Source organism: Phyllopteryx taeniolatus, chromosome 11 (assembly GCF_024500385.1).
Source record: "Phyllopteryx taeniolatus isolate TA_2022b chromosome 11, UOR_Ptae_1.2, whole genome shotgun sequence".
NCBI classification, from domain to species: domain Eukaryota; kingdom Metazoa; phylum Chordata; class Actinopteri; order Syngnathiformes; family Syngnathidae; genus Phyllopteryx; species Phyllopteryx taeniolatus.
The window spans coordinates 16,269,463-16,294,142 of NC_084512.1; the positions used below are offsets into that span (position 1 = coordinate 16,269,463).

The 24,680-nt window shown below is 39.6% G+C and overlaps 1 protein-coding gene across 1 annotated transcript; it reads right to left on the reverse strand.

Annotated features, from left to right (window-relative positions):
- Positions 1 to 105: 105 nt before the first annotated feature.
- rrp12 (ribosomal RNA processing 12 homolog) lies at positions 106 to 24,089 on the reverse strand. Its single transcript, XM_061789547.1, has 34 exons — positions 23,880 to 24,089; positions 21,355 to 21,584; positions 21,151 to 21,234; positions 19,904 to 19,980; positions 19,720 to 19,825; positions 19,526 to 19,642; positions 19,185 to 19,323; positions 18,992 to 19,119; positions 17,870 to 17,968; positions 17,693 to 17,784; positions 16,659 to 16,770; positions 13,974 to 14,074; positions 13,766 to 13,880; positions 12,636 to 12,778; positions 12,433 to 12,554; positions 12,286 to 12,350; positions 11,255 to 11,417; positions 11,024 to 11,178; positions 10,881 to 10,948; positions 10,256 to 10,349; positions 10,023 to 10,181; positions 9,403 to 9,483; positions 9,223 to 9,328; positions 7,982 to 8,089; positions 7,585 to 7,742; positions 7,404 to 7,495; positions 6,661 to 6,816; positions 6,417 to 6,586; positions 5,595 to 5,705; positions 2,882 to 2,928; positions 2,702 to 2,777; positions 768 to 835; positions 589 to 671; positions 106 to 495 (listed from the first exon to the last, which is right to left on the reverse strand). Exons 1-34 carry the CDS (start codon positions 24,076 to 24,078, stop codon positions 393 to 395), a joined length of 3,927 nt encoding a protein of 1,308 aa, XP_061645531.1. The 5' UTR covers positions 24,079 to 24,089; the 3' UTR covers positions 106 to 392.
- Positions 24,090 to 24,680: the final 591 nt, after the last annotated feature.

Below are 24,680 nucleotides of genomic sequence, written 5' to 3' on the forward strand. Positions count from 1 at the left end.
TTTATTGCTGGGTGAAGTCGTCAACACTGGTATTTTGAAGACAGCATGTCACAGACATGTTAGTAAGACAAATGGGAACTGTTTTGTGAAAAAAAATTGCAAATGTCTCGTTTAAAGTATCTTTTATTGACTCTTGATCTCATCCACAACCCAACACTGCCCTCACGTGGGCGATAAAGGAAGTGCGTGTTACTTTGTCTTTGTATCTGCATACACTCAATGTGAAGAGCAGAATTAGTTAGAGGCAGTTTAAAAAAAAAACTGATGTCCTCTAGACATGCACACAAGCTGTACACAATGTCACAGACACAGACACACACACACACACACACACTCTTGAACCTTCTCCAAAGAGTCCATTACCAAATAAAGATGATTCTGATTCATCTTCTTCAGGCTCTCCTCTTACTCTTCTGCATTTTTCTACCTGACAGCGCCCCCTTCTGGGCTCCTCTCACCATGCCCTTGAACTGGCCCTGCAGCTTGGCCCGCTTCCTGTTTGACGAGACAAAAACACACACGTGCACGCAATGTTACTAAAATGGACATCTTCAATGAACAAAATGGTTTAGAAAATGACGTTCACACCTTCGATTGAGCTGGGCCTTCTTAAGAGGGATATAAGCATAAGGGTCCAGTTTGCCCGTCTTCTTAACGTCCCCTTTCCCTTTCTGTCAAAAATATATATACAGTATATATACAGTATCCATGCATATATTTACACATATTTATGCCATCTTTGTGTTTTCACATGATGCTCACTTCACCTTGGACTTGTAGTCTGCTCCAAAGTCTCTGCTACCTCCCAGAGATCTGTGGATGCCCGACCCACCAGCTGAGCAAAACAAAGGAAACTTCAATTAATTCAATCAATTCTGGTGTTAGAAATTAATTTTAAAAAATATTTCATATAAGATACCAAAAATATATAGAAATTAATAGCTGAAATAGGAAACCAGACTGCCCCCATAAAATAATTAAATAAATATTAGATCATTATTTAATAAGCTGAAAGTAATAATACAATCAGAAACAGAATCATCTTTATTTGCCAAGTATGTCCAAAAAACGAATTTGTCTCCGGTAGTTGGAGTCAAATGACAGAGACATGAAACTTGTACGTATATAGCAATTACCAAGGTACCCAAGAATGTTCATCAGTATTTTTTTAGATGACCGGCAGTAATGTTTTTATGATTAATCACTGCTAATTAAAATAATACCTCTCATCTTTAATGATGGGCAATCAAATACATTTCCTTGATTGATGATCCAAAAATGTGTTGCATTAATTTGTAGCATCATTTTAGATGCTAGTAAAAATTAAGAATCTAATTAACTAATCATGGGAGTAATTTAAGTAATGTTTTTTTCACGGATAGCTAGCATAATATTTTCCTTGATTGATAGATGAAAATGTATAGTATATAAATTGGCATCTACATTTTAGTTGAAATGTAATGTGTTGATGTTGGTGCAAAACGGTATATGATATCAATATAAGTTATAATACGAACTTCAATGATGCGTGTTTGGTAATGGTTACTCAAGCAAAATGGCTTTTTTGATACCCTGAAAAGTAGTGATTATGGAAATGCCCGACAGTGACGATATGTAGCTTTTCGTTGCTGAATATTTACTAATTTTGCATGGTTTTCTTAGTAAATGAAACTTCGTAACAAGCCGTAACTGGCAAATGCACGTCACATTCTCGAGAATACGCACTCTCGCACCACATGAGTAGGTAGATGTGATGTTTTAAACTTTTTTTCTTTTTTTTTTTAAATACAGAGATTTAACTAAAACAGCAGCTGATAAAGATATGCATATCAAATATAATAGAAAGTTTTGACATCATCGGTTTAGTCAGTGTTAAAATGATCATGGAAGCATTTATGAATTAGTTGTTGTTTTCGTTAATATTGTAATTGTAGCACGGTGTTGCGTTGATGAGATTGATCCTAGGAGCTCACCAAAGAAACCTGAAGCTCGATGAAAGCTTTGAATCGCAGCAATTAAGCTTCACAAATGGATACATTTTGACATTAGATATCACGGTGTTCTCATTTAATTTTTATATTATCTTTGAGTTGAGGGAGACGAGCAAAGTAAGAATTTCTTGAATCTTTCATATTATTCATATTAGGCACAAATAGCAATGACAAAAGCAGCTTTGACTACACTCCATATGTAAATATACATGTCCATCCATCCATTTTCTGAGCCGCTTATCCTCACAAGGGTTGCGGGATAAATATAAATGTAATATATGATATTGTATATAATATAAACGCAAGTTGCATTTAGATTTAATTCATGAGGAATTCATTGTTATGCATGTACAAATCCTTTACAATAAAATCTTAACATGGGCCTGGATGCTGCAGGCTGGACAAGACGTGTTCAAAAAGCTTGGCTGCGTATCTTTGCTTGCCATTAGCTGGCAACCAACTTGCATACTGTGATAAGTCGCCATAAAAACTAGGTGATTATGCATCTTTCTTTCTTTCGTTAATTACTTCATGTCGGTTTCATAAACGTTACTCGTTACATGCCACGGAGGCGCTCAGGGGGATATTAGGGAGTACACCAGCGCGAATTCACGGACATTTTTTTCCCTCCTCCCAACTTGCTGCTTCGCCTACCCCTAAACCTATGCAGTCCTACTTAAATTTTACATGTAGTTTATATTCTAGTGTACCTTTATATTTGTGCTGTGGTTCTGTGTCCATATCGTCAAAGTTGTCATCTCGAAGTTTCCTCTTTTGTGCCTTTTTCTAAAACAAAACAAACAAAAAAAAGTGAAAAACATCATGAACATTACCAATATGTAGCCAATTGTGTTGAACTTTGGAGGGTCATCATTGGTAAGACGACTCACGCTCTTCACTCCAACTTCTTCCAGAATATCATTCATCTCGCCCTCATCTGTGAAGCATGATGAGTTGTCAGGACCAGACATGCAAACACCAAAGGCATGAAAAGGGTGACAGACCCAAAAAAAACATTGGGAGTCTGGGGGGAATCACCGGGCCCCCGCAGAGAATGTTTTAGGTTTTAACATAAATTCAATCTGGAAGACTTCAAGCAGAAAAACATTTATTTACACCGCTCAAGTAGATGTTGATGTACATATTTAAGATTCAAATTAAATATGCCTCATTTCTTTGCTTTTTTGTTTTGGCCTCCGACTTGAGCCAGGCCCATCTCCACCTGCACCTGATGCCTGCTTTAAGCTGTGCCACATGAATAGCATCCTCCTCTTTAAGCACTCTCATTCCGGAAAAGAATTGACTACTGTCATTGTCTGTTTCACATCATTTTTCACTATTACCAACTTCAAAGGTTAATCCCAGGAAAATATTAAGTATGTTTTGGTTTTTTTTGGCCATTGCTAAATTAGTTCATTCTGTATTGTGACATAATCACTAACATCGCTCTGTGGCTTAATACATTTAACTTTAACATCCGTAAACTAATTAGATAAATGTAGGCGCGTTTCCTAATGAATACAAGATGTACGAGCAGATCAACTCTTGTCGCCGATGTTACGTGTGCTTTGCGGCTCCGCTGGGACCACAACCAGGGCCACGACCCGCAGCACCTCAACGCAAAAATATAAAAGACCAGCGCAACAAATACGACACTGGCTGATCTGATGAGCAAAAAATGTTGCCTAAACGTAAGAGTAGCATAGAGGATTTCCGCTCCAGAGGTGGGTAGAGTAGCCAAATATTGTAGTCAAGGAAGAATACTGTTACTTGACGATAATGTGACGCAAGTAAAAGTAAAAGGTAGTTCTCCAAAAAAATTGAGTATGGGGAAAAAGTACACAGTGAAATAATTATTTAAGTATTGAGTATAAATAGTGAGTAACTTCTGATTTCCTTTTTAACCACAGCATGAACATTAATAAAATAAAAATAACAAAATAAAATGTTTTTTTACTGCAAGGTGTTTTCTCAAGTTATAAGTGGGCTGAAACATCTACATTTGGGCAGATATCCATCCATCCATTTTCTGAGCCACTTCTCCTCACTAGGGTCGCGGGCATGCTGGAGCCTATCCCAGCTACACACACGCGCACACACACACACTATATCACTGCTTTGGAGCACTGAGGTACCTACAATTACTATAAACCCAAAATTGTTCATGAATTGAAGTAAATGTTATTTTGGTGAATTTGGTATATTTTAGCTGGAATTAATACAGGATAGTGACAAAAACAACTATTATAAAAATGTTTTATAATTTAAATGATATATTTTGTATTTGATATCTCTTAATGCAACATCTTTTGCCATTTTCCAATACATAAAAAAAAAAAAATCTAAATTTGGACCGAATAATTTGGGGATTAATTGTGCAGTACATAATGTATTTGAATCTGGAACCTTTTTGCAATGGCGACTAGGAAGCGAAGGATCCATGTTCAGCCACTAGATGGCATACAAATGTATCTGTCTTCTCAGACTATGGTGGTCGTCAACATCCATCCATCCATTTTCTTTACCGCTTATCCTTACAAGTGTCACAGGGACTGCTGGAGCCTATCCCAGCTATCATCGGGCAGGAGGCGGGGTACACCCTGAACTGGTTGCCAGCCAATCGCAGGGCACATACAAACAAACACCCATTCGCACTCACAGTCACACCTATGGGCAATTTAGAGTCTCCAATTAATGCATGTTTTTGGGATGTGGGAGGAAACCGGAGTGGCCGGAGAAAACCCACACAGGCACGGGGAGAACATGCAAACTCCACACAGGCGGGGCCGGGGATTGAACCCCGGTCCTCAGAACTGTGAGGCTGACGCTCTACCGTGCATTTGGGCAGATAGTGCCAGACAAATACTACAATACATGAAAGCTGTTTTTTTGTGCATCTAAATGTAAACACGAATAGCGCACCGTTGCCTTCATGGTAACGTCGACCTTCCCAAAATGGCCCCCATGTAGGCACGACAATTAGCCACCTGGCTTATCCAGTGTTAATACCTATGCCCGGGAAGCCCAATAGAAGACGTTGTGTGAGGTCATGAGACTTTCTTGTGTCGTTTGATTGGTGAACTAGACTTAACCCTCACTAGCGCTTAAACTGGATTGGCGCAAACAGCGCCCAATGCGGAAGTTGAAGTCTTGCACACGAAATAGTTAATAAATAAGAAATAATTGATAAATAAAAGTAGCGAGCGACACTTAAATAATTGAAACGGAGTAAAAGTACAGTTACTTCTTAACAGCTGAAGCGGCGGACGTGTTTTTTCTGGTGTCGTCAACTCCTGTGACTCCAAAGCAGGTCCCGAGCGCACAGGCGGAACCTCAGGCCGATGCGCTTTCGCATATTAGTCCGCCGCAGAGTAATATTCAGAAAATACATCTGTGTGTGGATGGTGGATGTGTGTTCGAGGAGTACGAAACAGCCTATGATGACGATGACGGCGCCCCGAAGGAAAAACTCATCGGATCCGTACGATTCAAGTAAATGGCCTATTTTAAGTTCAAGATGGCAATTCCGCCGAAAGGCAACTGATTTGCATGTATGCAGGACATTTTCGGGTGCTTCCAAATAAAAAAGATCCGGACTGTTACCTTTCTGGTCGTCTTCGTCGTCCTCTCCCCTGATGATCAGCCGCCCGTCTGACGTCATTTTGAAGCCGTGCGCCGCCTTGGCACTCTTTTTTTTCTTCTCGGGGTTGGTGGCTGCCAAAGTGAAAATAATATTGTTGAATACACATTCCAGTGGTCACGATTGTAAATGCACTAAATGAGGGGTCACCTTGTTTGGATGTTTCATTGTGCACTATTCTGTTATGTTGTGTAAAAAGCAGTCCAAGTGCTTTCGTAGCATACCGCCACTATGAACATGGAAGATTATGCAGAGCAAATGTTGTATGCGCATTTTGGAAATTTTCAATGGTTCGTGTTTCGATGTTGTTTTTAGTGGTGGAAAAATTACTTGACTAATCGACAACTTATCGAATATCAAATTTATCGACAACTATTTTGATAATCAATTAATCATTTAGAGATTGTTTAAATTAAAATAGTCAATTCTCTGATTTGTGTAGTCTTCCATGAAAGCAGGCTATCTTTGTATTGAATAAAAATAAGTCATTTTGTCGATACAAACTTTTGCAACAGCGAGAAGCCATCTGTCAAACTGCTGCCCGTTGTGAAGTGAGTTGAGTTGAGTTCACTCGCAAGTTGAAACAAAAAAAAGAAAGAAAAAAAAACGGCCAATCGGCTTGTATCAAAAAAACTTGCAAGCCTGCTCACTTCTATCTCAAGGGACCACTCGTATTACAACATTTAAAAGAAATACATTAAACATTGTACAAATACTGTACAAAACACTGCCCCTAAAAATATACATCAATGAAATTATGAAAATATTGATATTTTCTCTTTTACCAAGCACTCTTTGTGAAACTTTGGGGTCCAAGAAGTTGAGCGGGTCGTCATCTTCTCCCTCTTTCAGCCAGGCCCGACCCTTCTGCTGCTTCCCACCTTTCTTCTTCCTCCCGGCCTTGCCTTCATCATCTGACAGATCGCTGTCTGACCCTGCCAGGATGTCCTCAATACTGAGAAGACAAAACAACAAGGTTTCAGGTTGAAAGACAGGTCAGTGCCGCGTATGGACAAAAAGGTGTTGTACCTGTTATTGGCAGCTTTAGGAGCCTCCTCTTCGCTGTCAGAGTATTCCTGCTGCTCCGCCGCTTGTTTCTTTCTCTTATCATGAGCATCAGCCTTGCGAATGTTGGCCAGAACCTTGTGGTGTTCAACAGGCAGCATGCTCTTCACCAGCTCAAACCTGCACACAATTACACACGACAGCATACAGGGCTGGCAACCAGTTCAGGGAGTAGCCCGCCTCCTGCCCGATGATAGCTGGGATGGGCTCCAGCACAATTTCATGCTTTTAATTCAAAAGCCCTCCTTTTGGTGTATGCACCTTGGCCAGCAGGGGGCAGTGAAATACAGCCATATTACATTTGATTGTGTAACATGAAGATGATCACAACTATGTTGCAGTAATATCTATTTTTCACGAAGGATAAAGAACTTATGACTTTTTTATTTTATCCAATTCATCGAAAAAAATCGATTGATCAATCGTACAACAATTAATTAATTAACTCTGGCAAAAGGGACAATTCACCTGTGTATTCACCTTTAGATACAGTTTGGTCATGTGCAGTGAGATTGTTTTTCTAATTTGAAGTATGAGACTGCACAGTTGAGGTTGGTAAACACAGCTGTACAAAAAGTACACTTCTCTTCATTTCCCAGAAATATCTACAGTATACACAGTTCTCCAATTTCAAGGATGGAATGCTCTCACTGCATTAATTGAGAAAATACACACAGGATAAAAAGAAAGATTCCTCCAGGGCTTACCCAAACTTCCTGATAAACTTGGTGAAGATATTCTTGAGTTTGGCTCTGAAGTGTCTCCTCGCGTCATCGGTGAGATTCCCGATGCCTTCCATCTGGCACGAAAACAAACATGAACTAATGTCTCCCACAGAGGACTCCATGTTATTCATAGTGTGTTATTCACGGCATGTCCGCTGCGTACCATGACAGTGACGTGCGACGCCAACCTCTTGGGCTCCATGACAAAAAGGATGACCTTGATGAAGCTCAGCGCCGCTTTGACCACCTCTCTGGTGCGAGAGGTCAGCAGCAGACACACGTTGTGCAGAAGCTGCTCCATGGTGGACACCTCAATGGAGTCTGACAGAAATAACAACAACATTAAGACTTCACTTCAGTAGATACAGTAGATATAATAAGACTACACACCCCTGTTCAAATGCCAGGTATTTGTGATATAAAAAGAGACCAAGATAAATAACTAAACCTTTTTCCACCATAAATGTGAACTATAACCAATCCAACCCAAGTGAAAAAAACTCAAATATTTTAGAGAAGGGAGGGGAAAATACAAACAGGTTATACGTCACGTGTCCCACCTTTATACTCGAACACCAGTCGTGTGAGGGCCAACACGGTACAGGTGATCATGGTGATGGAGCCTGTGAGGCCTGCGTACACCATCACCAGATACTGCTCCATGGCGTCTAAAACAAAACAAAACAAAACAAAATTAAGTGAAAAAAACCACACGTATTGTTATAAAAATTTTAACTACATGGTTTGTTATGTATGGTGCTTGCTTGTGACAGGACAACAATACCTGGAAGATTGAGTAAAATGGTAGAGAGCTGACTGGGTATATTAACCTTTTTTTTATCTAACCTAAGCTCCCAGATGTTATGCAATACAATTAACTGATTATTGAATTCAGTGACAATAGGATTGGATGTTTTAAATAATGCTATAAAATGTGTGTAAAATTTACGGATAAAAGGTTAAAGATTCCGTTAAGCTTGAGGAGACTCATAGTCATATTTTTTGAAAATCATTTCTTTATTTTGGTGGACATGGATGACTGGCACAAGTTAAAACGCGTGGAGATTAAAAATGTCACGTGTGCATTTCCATTACCTTCTAGTGAGCGTCTCCCTTCTTAATTTAAGCATTATTATTCATTTTAATTATAACCAGTCAATATAAACGCTCATATTTCAGCAAGGTTATTACTGGAGCTGCACCTTTTAGTTCTTTCCGAACCTGGTGACTTACTACAGCCACCAAAAGCTTTTTTTTTCTCTAGATAGCTACATAGTTAATGCTTCACCAATCCTGTGATTGAACTATTTTTATTATTATTAATTAAAACAATGTAATTTAGGAATATTATAGAAACTAAGAACTTTTACCTAAGCCACTCTGAACACTCACTTTGTTGTCCATCCAACGCATTACATTTTGCAAGAATTGTTTAATAATAATAATTAAAAAACCAACGCATGTTGCCAAGTTACCTTAGGAATGGGCATTTGATTATATTTCCTTCCTTCATTGACTACTGGAAAATCAAACCATCCCTTAATTTTAATTATATATTTTAATTACATTAGGGAAACTCTCTCAATGTTCCAAACTCTTGTTTCATCATCATAGGGATCAAAATAATGCTGCCTGGGTTTGTGTCATTTTGTGTGTTGTAGTTCAGCTTCCGTAGTTGACATCATGTTGGACTTCATTAGAAAGCAAACGACAATGAGACTAAATCAACAGCTGTTTGTTGGAGCCACGTAGTGCACTCCATTTTTCCTCAAATGTTCTTTTCTTGCCTTTGTTCGTTTACCTTTAGCATTCCCACAGATGCGCACAAACACGTTTCCTATTTCCAGCAGCAGGGTGTACGCATTCTTGCGAGTGCCGACTGACATTTCCTTGGTGCATACGATCACCTAAAGAAGAAACCATCCTTGTGTAAATGTCAGGAGTCAGTGCCAGGACACTGTGTTGGCGTATGTTTGGGTACCTCTGGCAGCAGCGAGGCAATGAAGTCTTTGTGCTCGTCGTCAAGTCTTCTCATGATGTGGATCAGACACTTCAGTCGCGGCTGAGGACAACGATATTGTAACATTATACATCACTACAACGAGGCTTAATCGATAATAATGAACTCATCGGTCAATTAATTAGGTACATACACACACACACTACACAAACTGTAGTAAAGACTGCATGATGACAACAATGCATCCCACCAGGCTTCCTGCAATTGTTTAGCTCCATTTTGATAGACACTGGCAAGGCGGTATTCATTTAACAATTATGTTCATTTATTATTGGTAGTAATATTGTATTTAGTAGCATGAAACAAGTAAATAAACATCATTATTACTGTATCATACAGAGCTATCGTAGTTGCTGTCCTAGTTTGCTCTTAAGGTAACCAAAATATTATGAACAGTCCTCAGTAGTCAGGTTGTCCACCAAAAGGAACGGCAACCACAATAATCAATATTGCCACATTTCTGACAGTGTGAATCAAAACAGAACATTATCTTTATAGAGGCACAATTTTTGGGGGGTGTCACATTGTGCAGGTGTGCCTAATATGATGTCCCACTAGTGTGTTTTGTACTCTTTTCTCACCCTTTTTGCTGGGGACGAAGCATTTTTCAGAGTCTCCACCAAGACCGCCTTCAGAGTCTCAAAGTTGGCCAAGACGAACGAGCTGCACTCATCTCGCTCGCCCGCGCACATCTCCTCGAGCACGCGGTATGCCTTCTTCTGCATGCCCGGTTCTTTAATCTGAACAAGAGTATGGATGGGAACAGGAAAAATGTTTGGAGCCTGCACAGCTTTGACCGCACGTGCAAACAAACCTCCAAATATGGCCTGATGAGCTCAAAAGTCTTCGTCATGGTTAGCTGATCCAAGAAGGGTGCCATGGCAACAACAAGGTCCATCATCGACAACCTAAGAAGTAGTGGACAGCGATATAATTCCTGATCTTCTATTGCCTATTTCCTCAAATAGTGCCCCAATTAGTGGATGGGTCCTTCATGCACTTGAACAATTAAATACATCCCTCAAATACTTGCCAGCAGCACCTACCGAGGCACGTTTGTAGCCTCTTATTAAAAATGTGTTCCCTGTGCAGTATTAAAGACAATTTAAAGGCTGCGGCACACCGAGCGACGGGGCCGAACCCGACTGTGGCAACTCTTTCCATGAATGTGTGGTAAGTCTTAAGAGTACGTGGAGACAGCATCTTTAGTGACAAGTAGCATTCCAGTAGACTCTGACGTGATCGGGGCACAATGTAGATACTTTATATACACCTAACGTTATTTAAATTTAGAAAAATGTGTTTGTACAAATAAATGCCTCCCCCCAATAGATACTTATGTCATCTGCAGTTGAGTAAATAAACTGGGCACGGTAGTTTCATGTTCTTACAACATATAATTTAAACAATATTACATAATTTTATAATAGTCAACTTACCGTGTGAACTCTGTGCTTTCTGCACTAGTCAATCTCTCTGTGGCTTTTTGCAGGAACGCGTTGATCATCTGAGGGTGATTTAGGGTTTAATTAGCAGGAGCTGCCATAATGAAAACTGTGTGTGTGTGTGTGTTTTAGCTAACCTGCTGTTCAGTTATAGTCAAGTAGACTTTAATGGTGTCCAAGACGGCCATTCTGTATGCCCCAGACTCTCTCTCGGCAGGTTGCTGGCTGTACACATTGAAGAGGATGGGCAGGAAGTTCTTGGAGAAACGACCCACTTCGTCCTTTTCCTCCTCTGCAGACATGGACAGGTGATCAGAGGTGGCAGTGTCACCGAAGTGTAAGACTAACCACACAAAACAACATCGCACCAGTCGTGCAGCTCTTATTGATGATGGTGCGCAGAGCCTGGCAGACGGTGAGCCTCAGGTCGGGCCGCTCGTTGATGGCCGTGCCGAGGGAGCGGGCGACGCCTTTGAAAGACGTCACCAGGTCCACGGGACACATGCAAAAACCAGGAAGCATGGTCCAAATCTGAAAGGCACATGCTGCTTTAAAGTGCATCCACGCACTGTCCACGCACTCATTAATGCCCATATTGTCCTACATTTTTACTACGTACGCATAGACAAACAACCAATCATTGCTTTCAACATACAGGTGCACCTCAATAAATTAAAATATCGTAGAAGTAAACTAATTATATTTCAGTAAATGCTTTTCAGAAGGCCAATTCCTACCTAATTTTGATTGTTTTTTGATGTCGTATTCAAATTTGGTGAATTGGGTACACTATTTGTCAACCAGCAAATACAATACACCATCTCAAAATAATCACCAAAATTATACCTAAATCATCTTCACTCTGTGTATAGTGCATCTAAGTTTTCACTTTTTAAATTGAACTACTGAAATAAATTCAGTTTTCCATGATAATCTTATTCATTGAGATCCATTCATATATTTTTACTGAAGTGTCCATCAAACCCGTACCTTCACAATATACTGCATGGCACTTGTTCACTTTGTTTTGTGGAAGACAGTGAAGACCAGAGCCGATCGCTGTTACTTTGCCTTACCAAACCAAGCACCAACAACTTTGGATGATGATGAACGTAACATTTGGAGCTATGACTGAACACTGAAAGGCTGACTGATGAATGCAGGTCAAATCGGGGGACTAAATTAGCCAATAGCATGTGAATCATGCCGGTTTCAATGCAATGCTTTGAGTCTAATTTTGTATTTTTTTAGCATAGAATTGTATTGTGAGTTACTCTGTCATTCTCAGCCCTACAACATTAAGACATGACATTTAGCTTTGAATTTCCACTGCTCTATGTTCCAACAAAGTGGGCATAACATGGCTGTTTTTTCCCTGAATGCATCCCAAAGGAGTTACCTGAAGCTGTAAGGTCTGATAGACTTTGGCTTCCAGTTTCTGACCCGCTTGCTCAAAATCTTCAGCTACAACACAACGAGATGCAAATCATTTGCCAGTGTCATATTTAAGTTGCTTATAGATCTTTTTACAGAGGTTCAGATATACCTCTCTGCTTGAGCGTAGAGGCCAGAGGGAGGAAATAGGAAGTGAAGAAGCCCAGATGAGTGTTCTTCACATGATCGCGGATGACCGGGACAAGCCAGCTCCGTGGGAACTCCAGGTCATCGCTAGTGAGGACCAAAAAGACACAAACAGTGCAGTTATGCCCAAAAAATACATTATATTATGTGTGAGCATTGAGCACCTACTCATCGCCAGTGATGTTGAGAGGCACGACCCCCAACACAACCTCGGGGCCCATGGTCTCCACAGCGCCCCCAACCGCCAGATCCAGCTCGCCACTATATGGGAATCGAGGAGTGGCACGCAGGTCGGCAAGAGACTGCAAAGACTACAAGAAAGGCATTAAAAAATATATATCACACATTAAGTATAGTGCATTTTTAGCCCTTTCAAGAAGAGCTCCAAGAGAATCATTTTCCAGGACAAAAGACTTCCAAGGACATTGACTACAAATTTTATCACCAAGTGAGTCAATAGCTTGCCAGAAAGCATTGGAGCCCCCTCAAAATACTGATTATCAATTTACATTTCCTCCTATAGTGGTGAGCGATATTTAATTACCCAAACACAGAATCAGCTGTGTATTATGTGGGAGGCCTTTATCTGTACAAAGACATTTTTGGAGTACTTTTGAAAAATTTTACTGTAGTATTACAATTTATGTCATGTGAAAATTTAAATTAATATTGTGGAGAAATGCATCAAAAAGAAGCAGCTGAAGTCACATACTCGTCATGCAAACAAACATGAACACACAACACCGTGGTGTGATTAAATGTCATTAGAGGTAAAATAACAAATCATGTGGATCATGTGGATCAGTTTGTGCAATTTCTACACTGTCAATTTGAAATAATGTCCTGTTTTTGAATAAACGTGATGATAAAAAAAAAAAAGTTTTATCCAATTCATCCGTTAGTTGAAATTTTTTTCCTACCAATTAATAGACAATTAAAATCTTTAATTGCAGCTGCAACTATGCTAAAGGTCATTAAAGACACCATCTCCTCATAACGTGAGCATCATTAGTACATCTTTAATAACATGCAATAAAACTGCACAATTTCATTCATCTAATGCAACCGACTGAACTGAAATATTATAGTTACTACCGGGTGCCTAATTGAGGCTATAGTAGTATTGTATGGCAGGGGTTACCAACATTTTTGAACGTGAGCTACTTCTTGGGTCCTGAGTAATTCTGAAATAACAAATTTGCCCAAATTACCTTAAATTACCCTCAGTCTATGTCAACAATTTAATTTTGAAATATATATAATTTAATTAGATCATTTTTACTGAGGTATGACTGTACCTTGGTCATGACGGGATGCGCATGTTTCCCCGCAACCTTGTAGAAGCAACCAAGTATTTGCAAAACAAAGGGCCAGGAGGCATGGAAGCGATAGGACAAGCCTACCTCTACGATACTGAAACAAACACACACACACACAAACACCACACACATATTAGCATCGCGACACAGCCTGCAAATTGTTTCAAAATGAAAACAGCTCGAATACCGGAACATTTTGCAGACATAGGAGGGGTTCCCTGCAGAGGCTGTGGCTGACACCATGCCGATTTCCTCCATGCGAGGACCCACACACTCAGTCAACAGCGTCTGAAACATGAACATAAACCAGTCAGAATGAATCCATCTATTTTCTACAGCATTTGTCCTGATTAGGGTAGCGGATGAAGTACACCCTGTACTAATCGCCAGCCACTCACAGGGCACATATTGACAAACAACCATTAATGCTCACATTAACACCCATGGACAATTTTGAGACTTCAGTGAACCTAATATGCATGTTTTTGGAAGGTGGGAGGACGCCGGAGTACCCAGAGAAAACCCCACGCAAGCAGGGTGAGAACATTCAAACTACACACAAAAAGGCCAGAACCGACCACTGTAAAGCAAAGGTGATAACTCCTGATGGCGAGATGAAGCTTCATGAGGCATCGTAACACTTCAGTCAGTTGGTTCGAGTAATAGTTAATTTCTTGATGCTTCATGTGCACACAAATCCACCTGCTGGCCATGTGTACAATTACAGGCAGCTGTATCTTAACCATGCATGGCATTTTTGCGTCTTTTTGGCGCTTGTGACCAACTATGTATTACAAAACAATGTTTGACCAAGTAATTTCCAGACAAAGTGTATAATGAATTATTTTTCAACGTACCTTGTGCATAAAATGTTCATGATTAATGTATCGTATGATGTGGCAGGCTGTATAATGTTTTTCTGTCACTTACAGAAAATGGCATGGGCTTAAGCAGGCGGAGGACTTTGAACGTGCTTATTCAGAAATAACTGTTTAGTAACACTATTTGTTTTAAAAGTGATTCATTCAAGAGCAAGATAATATAATTTGGGGTACAGTAATTTTTTCTCTCCCACTGAGGTTTTATTGTACCCTATTTTCTTGGAACATAAACAGTGGAAAATACAGTTCTTGATAAACAAACCTAATTAATCAGCCTCAAGTCATGATAGATATTTATCCAGCACGGTCCTGCCTGAAGCTCGAATTGACGCAACCACCAACCGCTAGGCTATTACCCACAGTGCTGGTTCCGTGACCAGCAGCCAATTTCCAAAGATTCCAAGGAGAAACGGCACCATGTGAGCTGTAATCCGTTATAGTCACTCACTCTCTCTACTGTCCAAGCTATCTCGAAACGCGATAAACACACTCCAAACCCTAGTAGCCTCTTTATCCAAACTCTGAGCTGAACCCGACTCTATTTTAAAAAAAAAAAAAAAAAAAAAATGTTTTATTGAATGCATGAGGGATTTATACTGCTGTCAAAACTTGTGACAGAATCTGAAGCACTTTCTGAATCAATCACGTGGTTCAGCCGGACACAGAGACTTCAGATGTCATCACTTCGAGCTCCTCCCATAAATGAAGCAAGCATCGATACACGCTTTGCGGGAACACTTCATTACCCGACACATGCTTCGGAGACTCGGCACATCTCGTAACATCACTAGTCCTAACCACTCTTCTGCCGTGCTGCCGGTCAGTATTCAGGACACTGCAATTCGTTCATAAAGATTCAAAAACATATTTGAATTATTGAGGAAAAATGAGAACAATAAAAAAAAATAATCATCATCATTCATAATGAAATTACTTTACAATAAACTGACATTATATACAGCCTTTTAGGAAAAGATCTTTTAAGTTACACCAATAATTGTCAAACGTTAATGTTTAAAATATTATAGTACAGTGGTTCTCAATTAAAATGCATTGCAAATAAAAGTTCAATAAAATTGTACCTAAATCTTTATAAACAAACAGTTCTAAAAGGTTAAATGCAAATGTACTGTACTTTAAAGTATAATACATCTGAACTATACTTAAAAGTACTGTACAGGATTACATAAAGTTTGAGCCATCGTAAAATATGCACAATTTAAAATGTTATTTCAGTGATTGTTTTGTGTACTACTAGAGGGAGCCAACGTACCACTAATGCTACATGTACCACACTTTCAGAACCACTGTATTTAAATGAGAATTAGAATCATCTTTCTTTGCCAAGAATGTCCAAAAACCACACAAGGAATTTGTCTCCGGTAGTTGGAGCCGCTCTAGTACGACAACAGACAGTCAATTGACAGAGAACACTTTTGAGACAAAGATATTGAGAAAAACAGTCACAATTATGCTGCATTCCAGGAAACAGATATTTCAGACCAAGTCCAACTAGGAAAAATCAGAGGACCGTAAAAGGGAGACACTCTAAAATAATTACTATATAACAGATTATATGGTAAATGGGTTTTCATTTGCATAGCGCTTTTCTACCTAAGGTACTTAAAGTGCTTTAACACTGTCTCCTCATTCACCTACTAATGACGCAGTATCAGGAGCAACTGGGGATACAGTATCATAACAGATTATATAAATGTGTATTTACAGTACTACCACTTAACGCAACAGCAGTTAAATGAGAAACTGCTGCATAGATTTATCACAAAATATTTTCTGCAAGATGTTTTCAAATGTATAAAGTTTAATTTAACAAATGATCAAGTCTGCCATAAAAGATGACTTAGTTCCAAAAATTCCTGGCAGTGTTGAATGCAGCATGAGCGCCCTATATACTGTGATTAAACCAAATGTTTTTTTATGAACCGAGTGGCACATTGATTAGTTTTAACATTTATTGGACACTGCATTACCTTGAGCATGCTGGCGGCTGCAGAGACCACCTGCATGTGAGGGGACAACAAGCAGGACATGGCGGCAGAGAAGAGGCGAGGCAGGTGGCCCAGACTCAGAGAACTCTGCAAACTGCACAAAAGACATATTCACTCATTTGAACCCAATGGCAACTGCGGGTGTCACTATCGAATCTTATTAGAATTGATTATCCTATAGATATTACGTCCAGTATTCAAGTAATCGCCTCCCCGACCCAAAACAAAAAAATATATATTTTTTCCTTTACTGCTACTAGCATGCATTTTATTCTCATTTATGAGGGCTGGACTTCTATCATTAAATTGCATATGCTGGTAATGAGTGTATGGTACAGACTGTGTCCAGAATTTGAGACAACAAAATTAGCCTTTGCTAAATGGTTAGCATTCACGTTTCTCATTTTAGGTAAAAAAAAATAAAAATTAAAAACACTAACTACTACTACTCAGCTCATTCATACATGTACGTTACACATCTAATAACTGTGACCCAGGGTGTCCTGGTACCAAGTGCAAGTGTGGACACCCTTATGCTTGAACATGGTGTTCGTTATGGACAATCCATGGTGAGCACAGAAGTCTAATAACAGAACACCACTCGGCTTCTGTTCGGGGGGGCTGTTCCTCCCAATCACGCCCTTCCAGGTCTCACTGTAATTGCCCATGTGAGCATTGAAGTCACCCAGCAGAATGATGGATTCATTCATACATGTACGTTACACATCTAATAATGTCTTAGAAATCACTTACAGACCCTCCTCTATCGTTTTGGGCAATGTTATTCACTGGCCCAACAGCTCATCAGTCTGCAACAAATGCCCATACGGTAAACATGGATAGTGGCCAAATGGTTCCGGGAAGCGCAAATATGCTTTTATTAATATTTTTATTGCCTCGAGTGATACATTTTAGCATCAACCAATTTTTGTGGTCAACTCAGCCGATTTATTTTTCAAAGCCCAAATGGCAACACACTTGAAAACGCCCGAGATCATTCCCTAAGTGGGTGTTACCTTGCCAAGTGAACGTGCGCCTTCTCCATGACGGCGAGCCAGGCCAGCAGAGGCTGCAGGTCACTCTCACTGGGCTGGTAGTCGTACAGCGCCTACAGAGAAAGTCACACACAATTATTAATCATATCTCATTCCACACTAGGACAACATTTTGTTTTAACGTTGCGCCAGTCTTACTGTGATGATTTGTGCATTGAGTTCAGGTGACAGGTTTGAGGTGCTGGACTTCCCGCTGAAGAGTCTGTGAAAGGTCTGCATGGCGCTGGCAGTAACCAGCTGCACACAGAAAAACGACAGCTTTTGTCATTTTGTTGCATCAAAATAAATTACCGGTAGATCAAATATAGAGAAAATCTGCGATCAATATAAAGTACAAAAAAAAAAACTTGTTAATATGCGAACATGTTACGAACTTTGCCATTGATGTGTACAAAGGGGTATTAAGGCCACAGTGAAATGAAAAAAAATAAATAGTCAGTATTTTGGCACGTCATCAGTATCAAGACTTTATTATTACTGTCGTCTGTATTTGTATTCAGTCCTCACAAGAAAATTAAGCAGCTGCTTGTCTTAGAAGGATACATTACACTGGGAGGATTTTGAAATTCACTTGTTTAAAATGACTTATCTAAAAAAAAATATACGACTTTATATTAAAACAACTTTTTTCAGTGTCCCGCACTCCTCTGTAAATGAGTACTGTTGTCATCAAGTTCCTTTTTCATTTTTATTGTTGTGTTATCTTCATCAATCCCCTTGAGAAAGAATACAGAGATATTATATATTTTGTATAATTTGTCAACAGACTTTTTTCACTGAATTGACAGCTCTACACTTGTCAAGACAGTTCCACGCAATATTTTTCCCCCCCCCAAAATAGGTGCTTATGGGTTAAGCTCATAAAAAAACAAAAAGGGAGTGTTGCAAATATATAGTTTTGTTCAATATATGTAATTTTAAAAACTGCATTGCTGAACAGACGATATGTGGTGATCATTTTTGTTGGCATTTCAAAAATGTTTACACAACCGGAAAAGTTGTCCCCGCCATCTCTCATTTTGCCTGCGCTACGCTGGCACCAAATCAAAGAGCATGCGCTAATTTATTTGCATATACCCCTCCAACAATATGCAAAATGAACTGCGCTGCAACATAGCGCGTTTGGCAGACGCAGTCCTGGTTCCACCCTGTTAGTAGATCAGCTTCCACATCTTTTTACACGTGCAACCGAGTCCCCAAACCTTTTGTAAATCAAGCCCTCAGTTTCTTTTTTTTTAACAGCTTCCACCACCTTCTCACCACATGGCTGAGCGTCATGACACGCAACAGCATCTCACAACACGACTTGATTGCCCCGTGGGGGAAAGTCAACATCAGCTCCTTCAGGAGGCCCAGCACGTGGAGCGTGGTGGTGTCTTCTCTGCTCCCTGTATGCACAAAAAAGCATAAATTAAGACTCGTTTATAATCTGTAGGTTGAAGAAGTAGCCTACCTCCTGCCTGCTCCATCTCCTTGATGCAGAACTTGGCTGTGGACGCGGCAGCGGGGTGATGGGCGGGTGCTTTGTCTGTGAACAGGAAGTCGCTCCCTCGTAGGATGGCACACACGCCTTGCTGTGCCGCTTTACGCACCTACACGGAGATATACAAATAGCAATGTCATGTTAAACAGTTGCCCTGCAATTGACTCAAGATCAGTCCAGGGTATACCACGCCAGTCGCCTAAAGTCAGTCCAGATTCGCTCCTGCTCAACCGCAACTTTAATAAGGAAAAGCGCTATAGAAAATGGATGGATGTGTCCTCCACACAAAAAAAGGAGAGAAGCGAGCTGACCTTGGGTTTGCTGTGCACGGTGAAGCTGAGCAGACCGTGGTATGCCTGAAGAGTGGACGGGTAAGTCCACACAGTCGTGTCTTGTTTCCTCAACAGAGTGGCCAAACATGACACAGTCTAACGAAGACAACAACAAGACAATCAATCCAATATGTTTTGACACAATTAAGAAAAAATAAAGAGAATGTATTCACCCATCTGAGAGCTGATGCGCTTTCAGACGAGGCCTGCTGGGACATCACGTCCATCAGAACCTTTGTGGTGTCTGAGAATTTGGAAATGAGCACTGGGGCAGGAACCCTGACAGCAGCCAATACATTCATTGATTTCATTCTTCAAGAAATTGACATGAATGTGTCCATTTGTGTAAGGGCAAACCTTTTCATGGTGAGGTTGAGGAGGTACGCAACTGCAGCCTGCGATTCCGCTGAATCCACCACCTCCAGAGTGGTCATCTACACACACAATACACATGCTGAAAATATTCAAATAGTCATATACAGCAGATCAGTGGTTCTCAAACTGGTGGTCTGCAAAATAATTCGCAATAAATCATCATGTTGTATCATTTAAAGAAGTGTGTACCTATATACATACAGTATGTGGACTGGCGTGCTAATCAAACACATAATAAAGCAATTACTATACTATATAATGTTCGATATCCTTTTTTAGCATAAAGGTGGCTTTTCCAGGACCAAAGGTGTAAATTACATGAACACTAAATACTAGTTTTTTGAGTTAAAAAGAAGCTAAATATAGATGAAAACATGAAGCTCCATGAAGACGGGGAAAATCCGAAAATAAGACGCATCTTTGTTTAAGCCACGGGGTTAGAGCTGGGGGGGGGGGAAGTTGCAGCTTATAGTACTCTGAACTTTGCAGTACATTTGTGGTTGATATTATTTTAGAATGTTTAAAAAAATGAAATGTCAGCTATGCATCTTTAACCCTCCTCATTCATCATTATAGCTAAGAGTGTTGAAAGCAATGGATCTCATACCTTTTAAACCAAAAAAATGCACTCATGTAACACCATCATGAACAACATTCAAATACAACAGCATAGTAGGCCTAAGTGTTCCCCCAAAACATTTTTAAAAAACAAGGCAAAAGCTTTTATTTTTTTTAAGTATGTTTAATATTATTGTAATCCAATGTAACAAAATGCAGTGTTTAACTAACACGGGGCTTAAATATAGAATGAAAAAACTGTATTTAAATAATGCTTGGAAACAAACAGTTTTTAAAAAATGAAATGCAAATTAATTGCACTTCAGTTAAATACAACTAAACTGTACTTAAAAAAAAGAAAAGTTTAAGCCCCTGTAACATGCAAAGTTTGAAAATTTAATTCAGTGATTTTTTTTTTCCACGTACCACGCAGAAACACTAGTTAAAAGCATGTTTTATTGTGCTTAAGTTATTCATATTCAACTTGGAAAAGTCTGCTCACAGTTGTAAGGACAGTTAATAATGTTATAATGTTACTTAATACATTGCCTGTACGATTAATAACAGTTATACGATGGAAACAGTTTGACGATAATTGATCCATGTGGCACAGCATGGACTGCGGTTGACCTTTGAAGTATCATTGTATAATGAAAGTTTTGCACAATTACCAAAGCAGCATAATACTCTGTTTCTGTCTCCTTGCCTCCCTGGCTGCGAATCACCTCCGTAACAGCTGCCAACACAGCGCAGATCTACAAGACACATTTAGAAACAATGTTGCTGTTACAGTTGATCACAGAAACCTCAACATGGAATGCACAAGGAACAATGTTTGTTCCTTTTGGATGGTAGCCATCCACCTCTCTTCCTACCTCTTTGTGAGCAGCTGAGTTGGACTCCCAGAAGCGTTGTACCTTCTTGAAGGTCAGGTTGGAGCAGTCCGAGAGGCCGCTGAGGAAGGTGCCCGACGTCCTATCCGACAATGCCTGATCCGGCTCGTCCTCCATGCATGCATCTTTCTGGCTTGCCGTTTTGATCTCCAGCGGACCCGTCTGCAGCTCATTGTGGAGCTTGAGCGCATCAACTGTCAGATCACTTTTTCCTTTTACAAAACCCAGACCAGAAAAACAAACATAAAGCAAATACTGTACCATCATTGTCAGTAGTTTTTTCTATATGGGAATGGGGGGGAAATTATTAAGATTAGAGCTGCACAATAGAGCATCGTCATCGCGATGTACGTGTGCACAATAGTCACGTCGCAGGGTCTGCTGCAATGTTGGTGTTCTGGAACATGCAGTGAATCAACTGTAATATTAAATATATTAATACCAGCAGAGGGACCTGTTTGGACATGCTCAAAAGATTGTACACCTGCTGCATTTCCTATTTCACTCTTCAGAATTAAACTAGGCAGGCACGTGGGCAGCTGCGTGAGTGCCCAATGTTTGTTCAGGGACACTGCGTAAATGGGAGTGAATGTGATCTTTTGTAATACAGTACATAATTGTAAAAATTTATTTTCAGGAACATTATTATTCGTATCAGAATGCTTTAGTTAAAGCACTGTGTGATCACACTGTGATAATATGGAATTTATTTTGTTTTGTAATATAAAAATAGATTAAATTATTTTGTTAATATAATCAGCCAGAGTTCCAAGAAATGTAAATTTCTCTCATACTTTGTTGTGTGCTCTGTTTGCACATTAAGGACCAAAGTCCTGTTTTTGATTTAATTCCTCATTTAAAAAAAAAAAAAAAAAAAAAACAAGCAGCAGTCCTCATGTTTTCAAGATTGTAGGGTGAAAGCTGCAGCTGGCAACTAGTGTGGACTGGATGGGTCGCAACAATGGGGAAATGAAATGCCAGTGTTTTGAGGGTAAAGCCTGTCAGCAACATATTGAAAAAAAAGAACCGTGAACTAGTTCATTTTTGGACCAGTGAACTGAACTTTGAAGTAGTTGGCGTAGAAAATGAACTTTCCCAACACTGAACCTGTATTACTACACATTGCAGATTTAAAAAAAATGTAATTTCATTATTTCCAATACTGTGCAGCCCTAATTAAGATCATATTTTTTGTGAAAAAATACCTCAGTTTTTATGTCAAGGGCATTATATCATAGTAACACATTTAAAAGAATGTACAGTATAATGCAAGCATGAAACCTCCCTGCGGGTTTATGTTGGAAAAAATGTGACGGCAGTAAACTGAATTTGTCGACCACTCAGTTTTATTTAATTTTTACAATAGGGCAGCACGGTGATCAACTGGTTAGCAAATCTGCCTCACAGTTCTCAGGACCCGGGTTCAAATCCAGCCGTGCCTGTGTGGAGTTTGCATGTTCTCCCCGTGCCTGGGTGGGTTTCCTGCATGCATGGTAGGTTGACTGAAAACTCTAAATTCCCTGTAGGTGTGAATGTGAGTGCGAATGGTTGTTTTTCTATATGTGCCCTGCGATTGACTGGCGACCAGTTCAGGCTGTATCCCGCCTCTCGCCCAGAGTCAGCTGGGATTGGCTCCAGCACCCCCATTACTCTAGGATAAACTGTATCGAAAATGGATGGATGGCTAATTTGTACAAATCAGGTGAAATGACAGATTAAAATGAAAACAAAAATAGTGGCAATTACAAAATACACTGATATTTTAGGAAGATAATGCAGAAAGCACCAAGCAAATAAAATGGACAGGTCGCTGTTATTACCACAGTACCGTTTCCCAATTTGACAGCATATGCGCAGGAACAATGAGATGAAAATAACACGCACCAGACCAAAACATAAAGCAAACTTGCACTGATCTACCTATACGGAGATAATAAGGCTCAGTTTTAGGTGAGTGGGATATGTCACACATATATGCACAATTAAATGTGCATATAAATATGCACATGTGATATGTGATGTGATATGCACAATTGTCAATTTTTTTTTTACCGGCATTACCAGAAAACTAGCAACCCTTTATTGCTCAGTGACTGTTTTTCGTCAATGTCTTTATGTCTCAAAGTGTTCTCTGTCAATTGACTGTCTGTTGTCGTACTACCGGAGACAAATTCCTTGTGTGTTTTTGGACATACTTGACAAATAAAGATGATTCTGATATTGTTACAGCAATATGTTTATGTTGTCTATCATGTGTTTCTAATATTTTGGTTACCTTGGTGTTAAGAATTGGTCTGTTAGAGTTGGAATTATATACGAAACCATTTTAATTTTAATTTTGAACTCATTAATTTACTGACTTTCCGTGTATAAAACGAGGAAACTTTAACGCATAATATTTCCAGAGCTTCGCAAATAAATTACAAAGTTGTGAATTGAAGCTAACTGGCACTAGCTCATGTTCGCCCAGCCCCTAACCCACGTGCCACATAAATGGAGAGCTTTACCGGAGGGTCGGCTGAAAAAGCGACTTTTAGCAGCATGTCGATGTCGATTCGTCTGCGGGTTGGAGTCGCTGCTGTGTCCTTTCTTCCATCGTTTGAGTTTCGAAGCAGTCCCAGATCGAAGTTTCCCCGATTTGGCCATTTTCATGCTCGCCTTGCCAGCTGTGTGTACACGCAACCTCCAGATGACTCTGTCGCTCATCTGATGATGTCACACTGTTTCTGGTTATTTTGCCTGCAGAGGGCGCTGTTTACCTTAAAATGAACATTCCCGCATGCCTCGTGGATAGCTTGCCAATTTGTTATATTTTTTTAGTTCTATACTGAACAAAAATGTAAACGCATTGCTCCAATTTTTCATGAACAAAGGCCTATTTCTCTCAAATTCTGTTCACAAATCTGTTCTTTGCCAAGATAATCCACATTCACAGGTGTGCCATACAAATCAAGATGTTTTTAAGGCAGCATGAGTATTGCACCAGTGCACCTTAGGCTGCCCACAATAAAAGGTCCCTCTAAAATATATAGTTTTGTCAATATATATTGGGAGGGCCGGAGGGGTCAGAAAACCAGACAGTATCTGGTATGACCACTATTTGTCTCCTCAAAATCAGTACAGTGTACAATCATTTACATTTCCATAATGATTGTTTCATGTAAAAAAAAAAAATTAAATGTACATTAAATGTTTAAAAATGTATTGACTCATTCAGAGTGACAGTATAAAAAGAACAAATCATCTGATAGTAGATGGTATTCATGTCTTTATTTGGGAAACAGTCATAGAATAACAATGACTGAGCA

What these genes read in the sequence shown, in the direction of transcription:
- rrp12 (XM_061789547.1), bottom strand. Translation starts at nt 24,078, where the DNA reads ATGAGCGACAGAGTCATCTGGAGGTTGCGTGTACACACAGCTGGCAAG. An exon ending in CTCTACGCTCAAGCAGAGAG is followed by an intron (nt 12,351 to 12,432) that starts GTATATCTGAAC and finishes GTTGTGTTGTAG; the next exon opens with CTGAAGATTTTGAGCAAGCG. An exon ending in CGACGAAGACGACCAGAAAG is followed by an intron (nt 2,929 to 5,594) that starts GTAACAGTCCGG and finishes CATGCTTCACAG; the next exon opens with ATGAGGGCGAGATGAATGAT.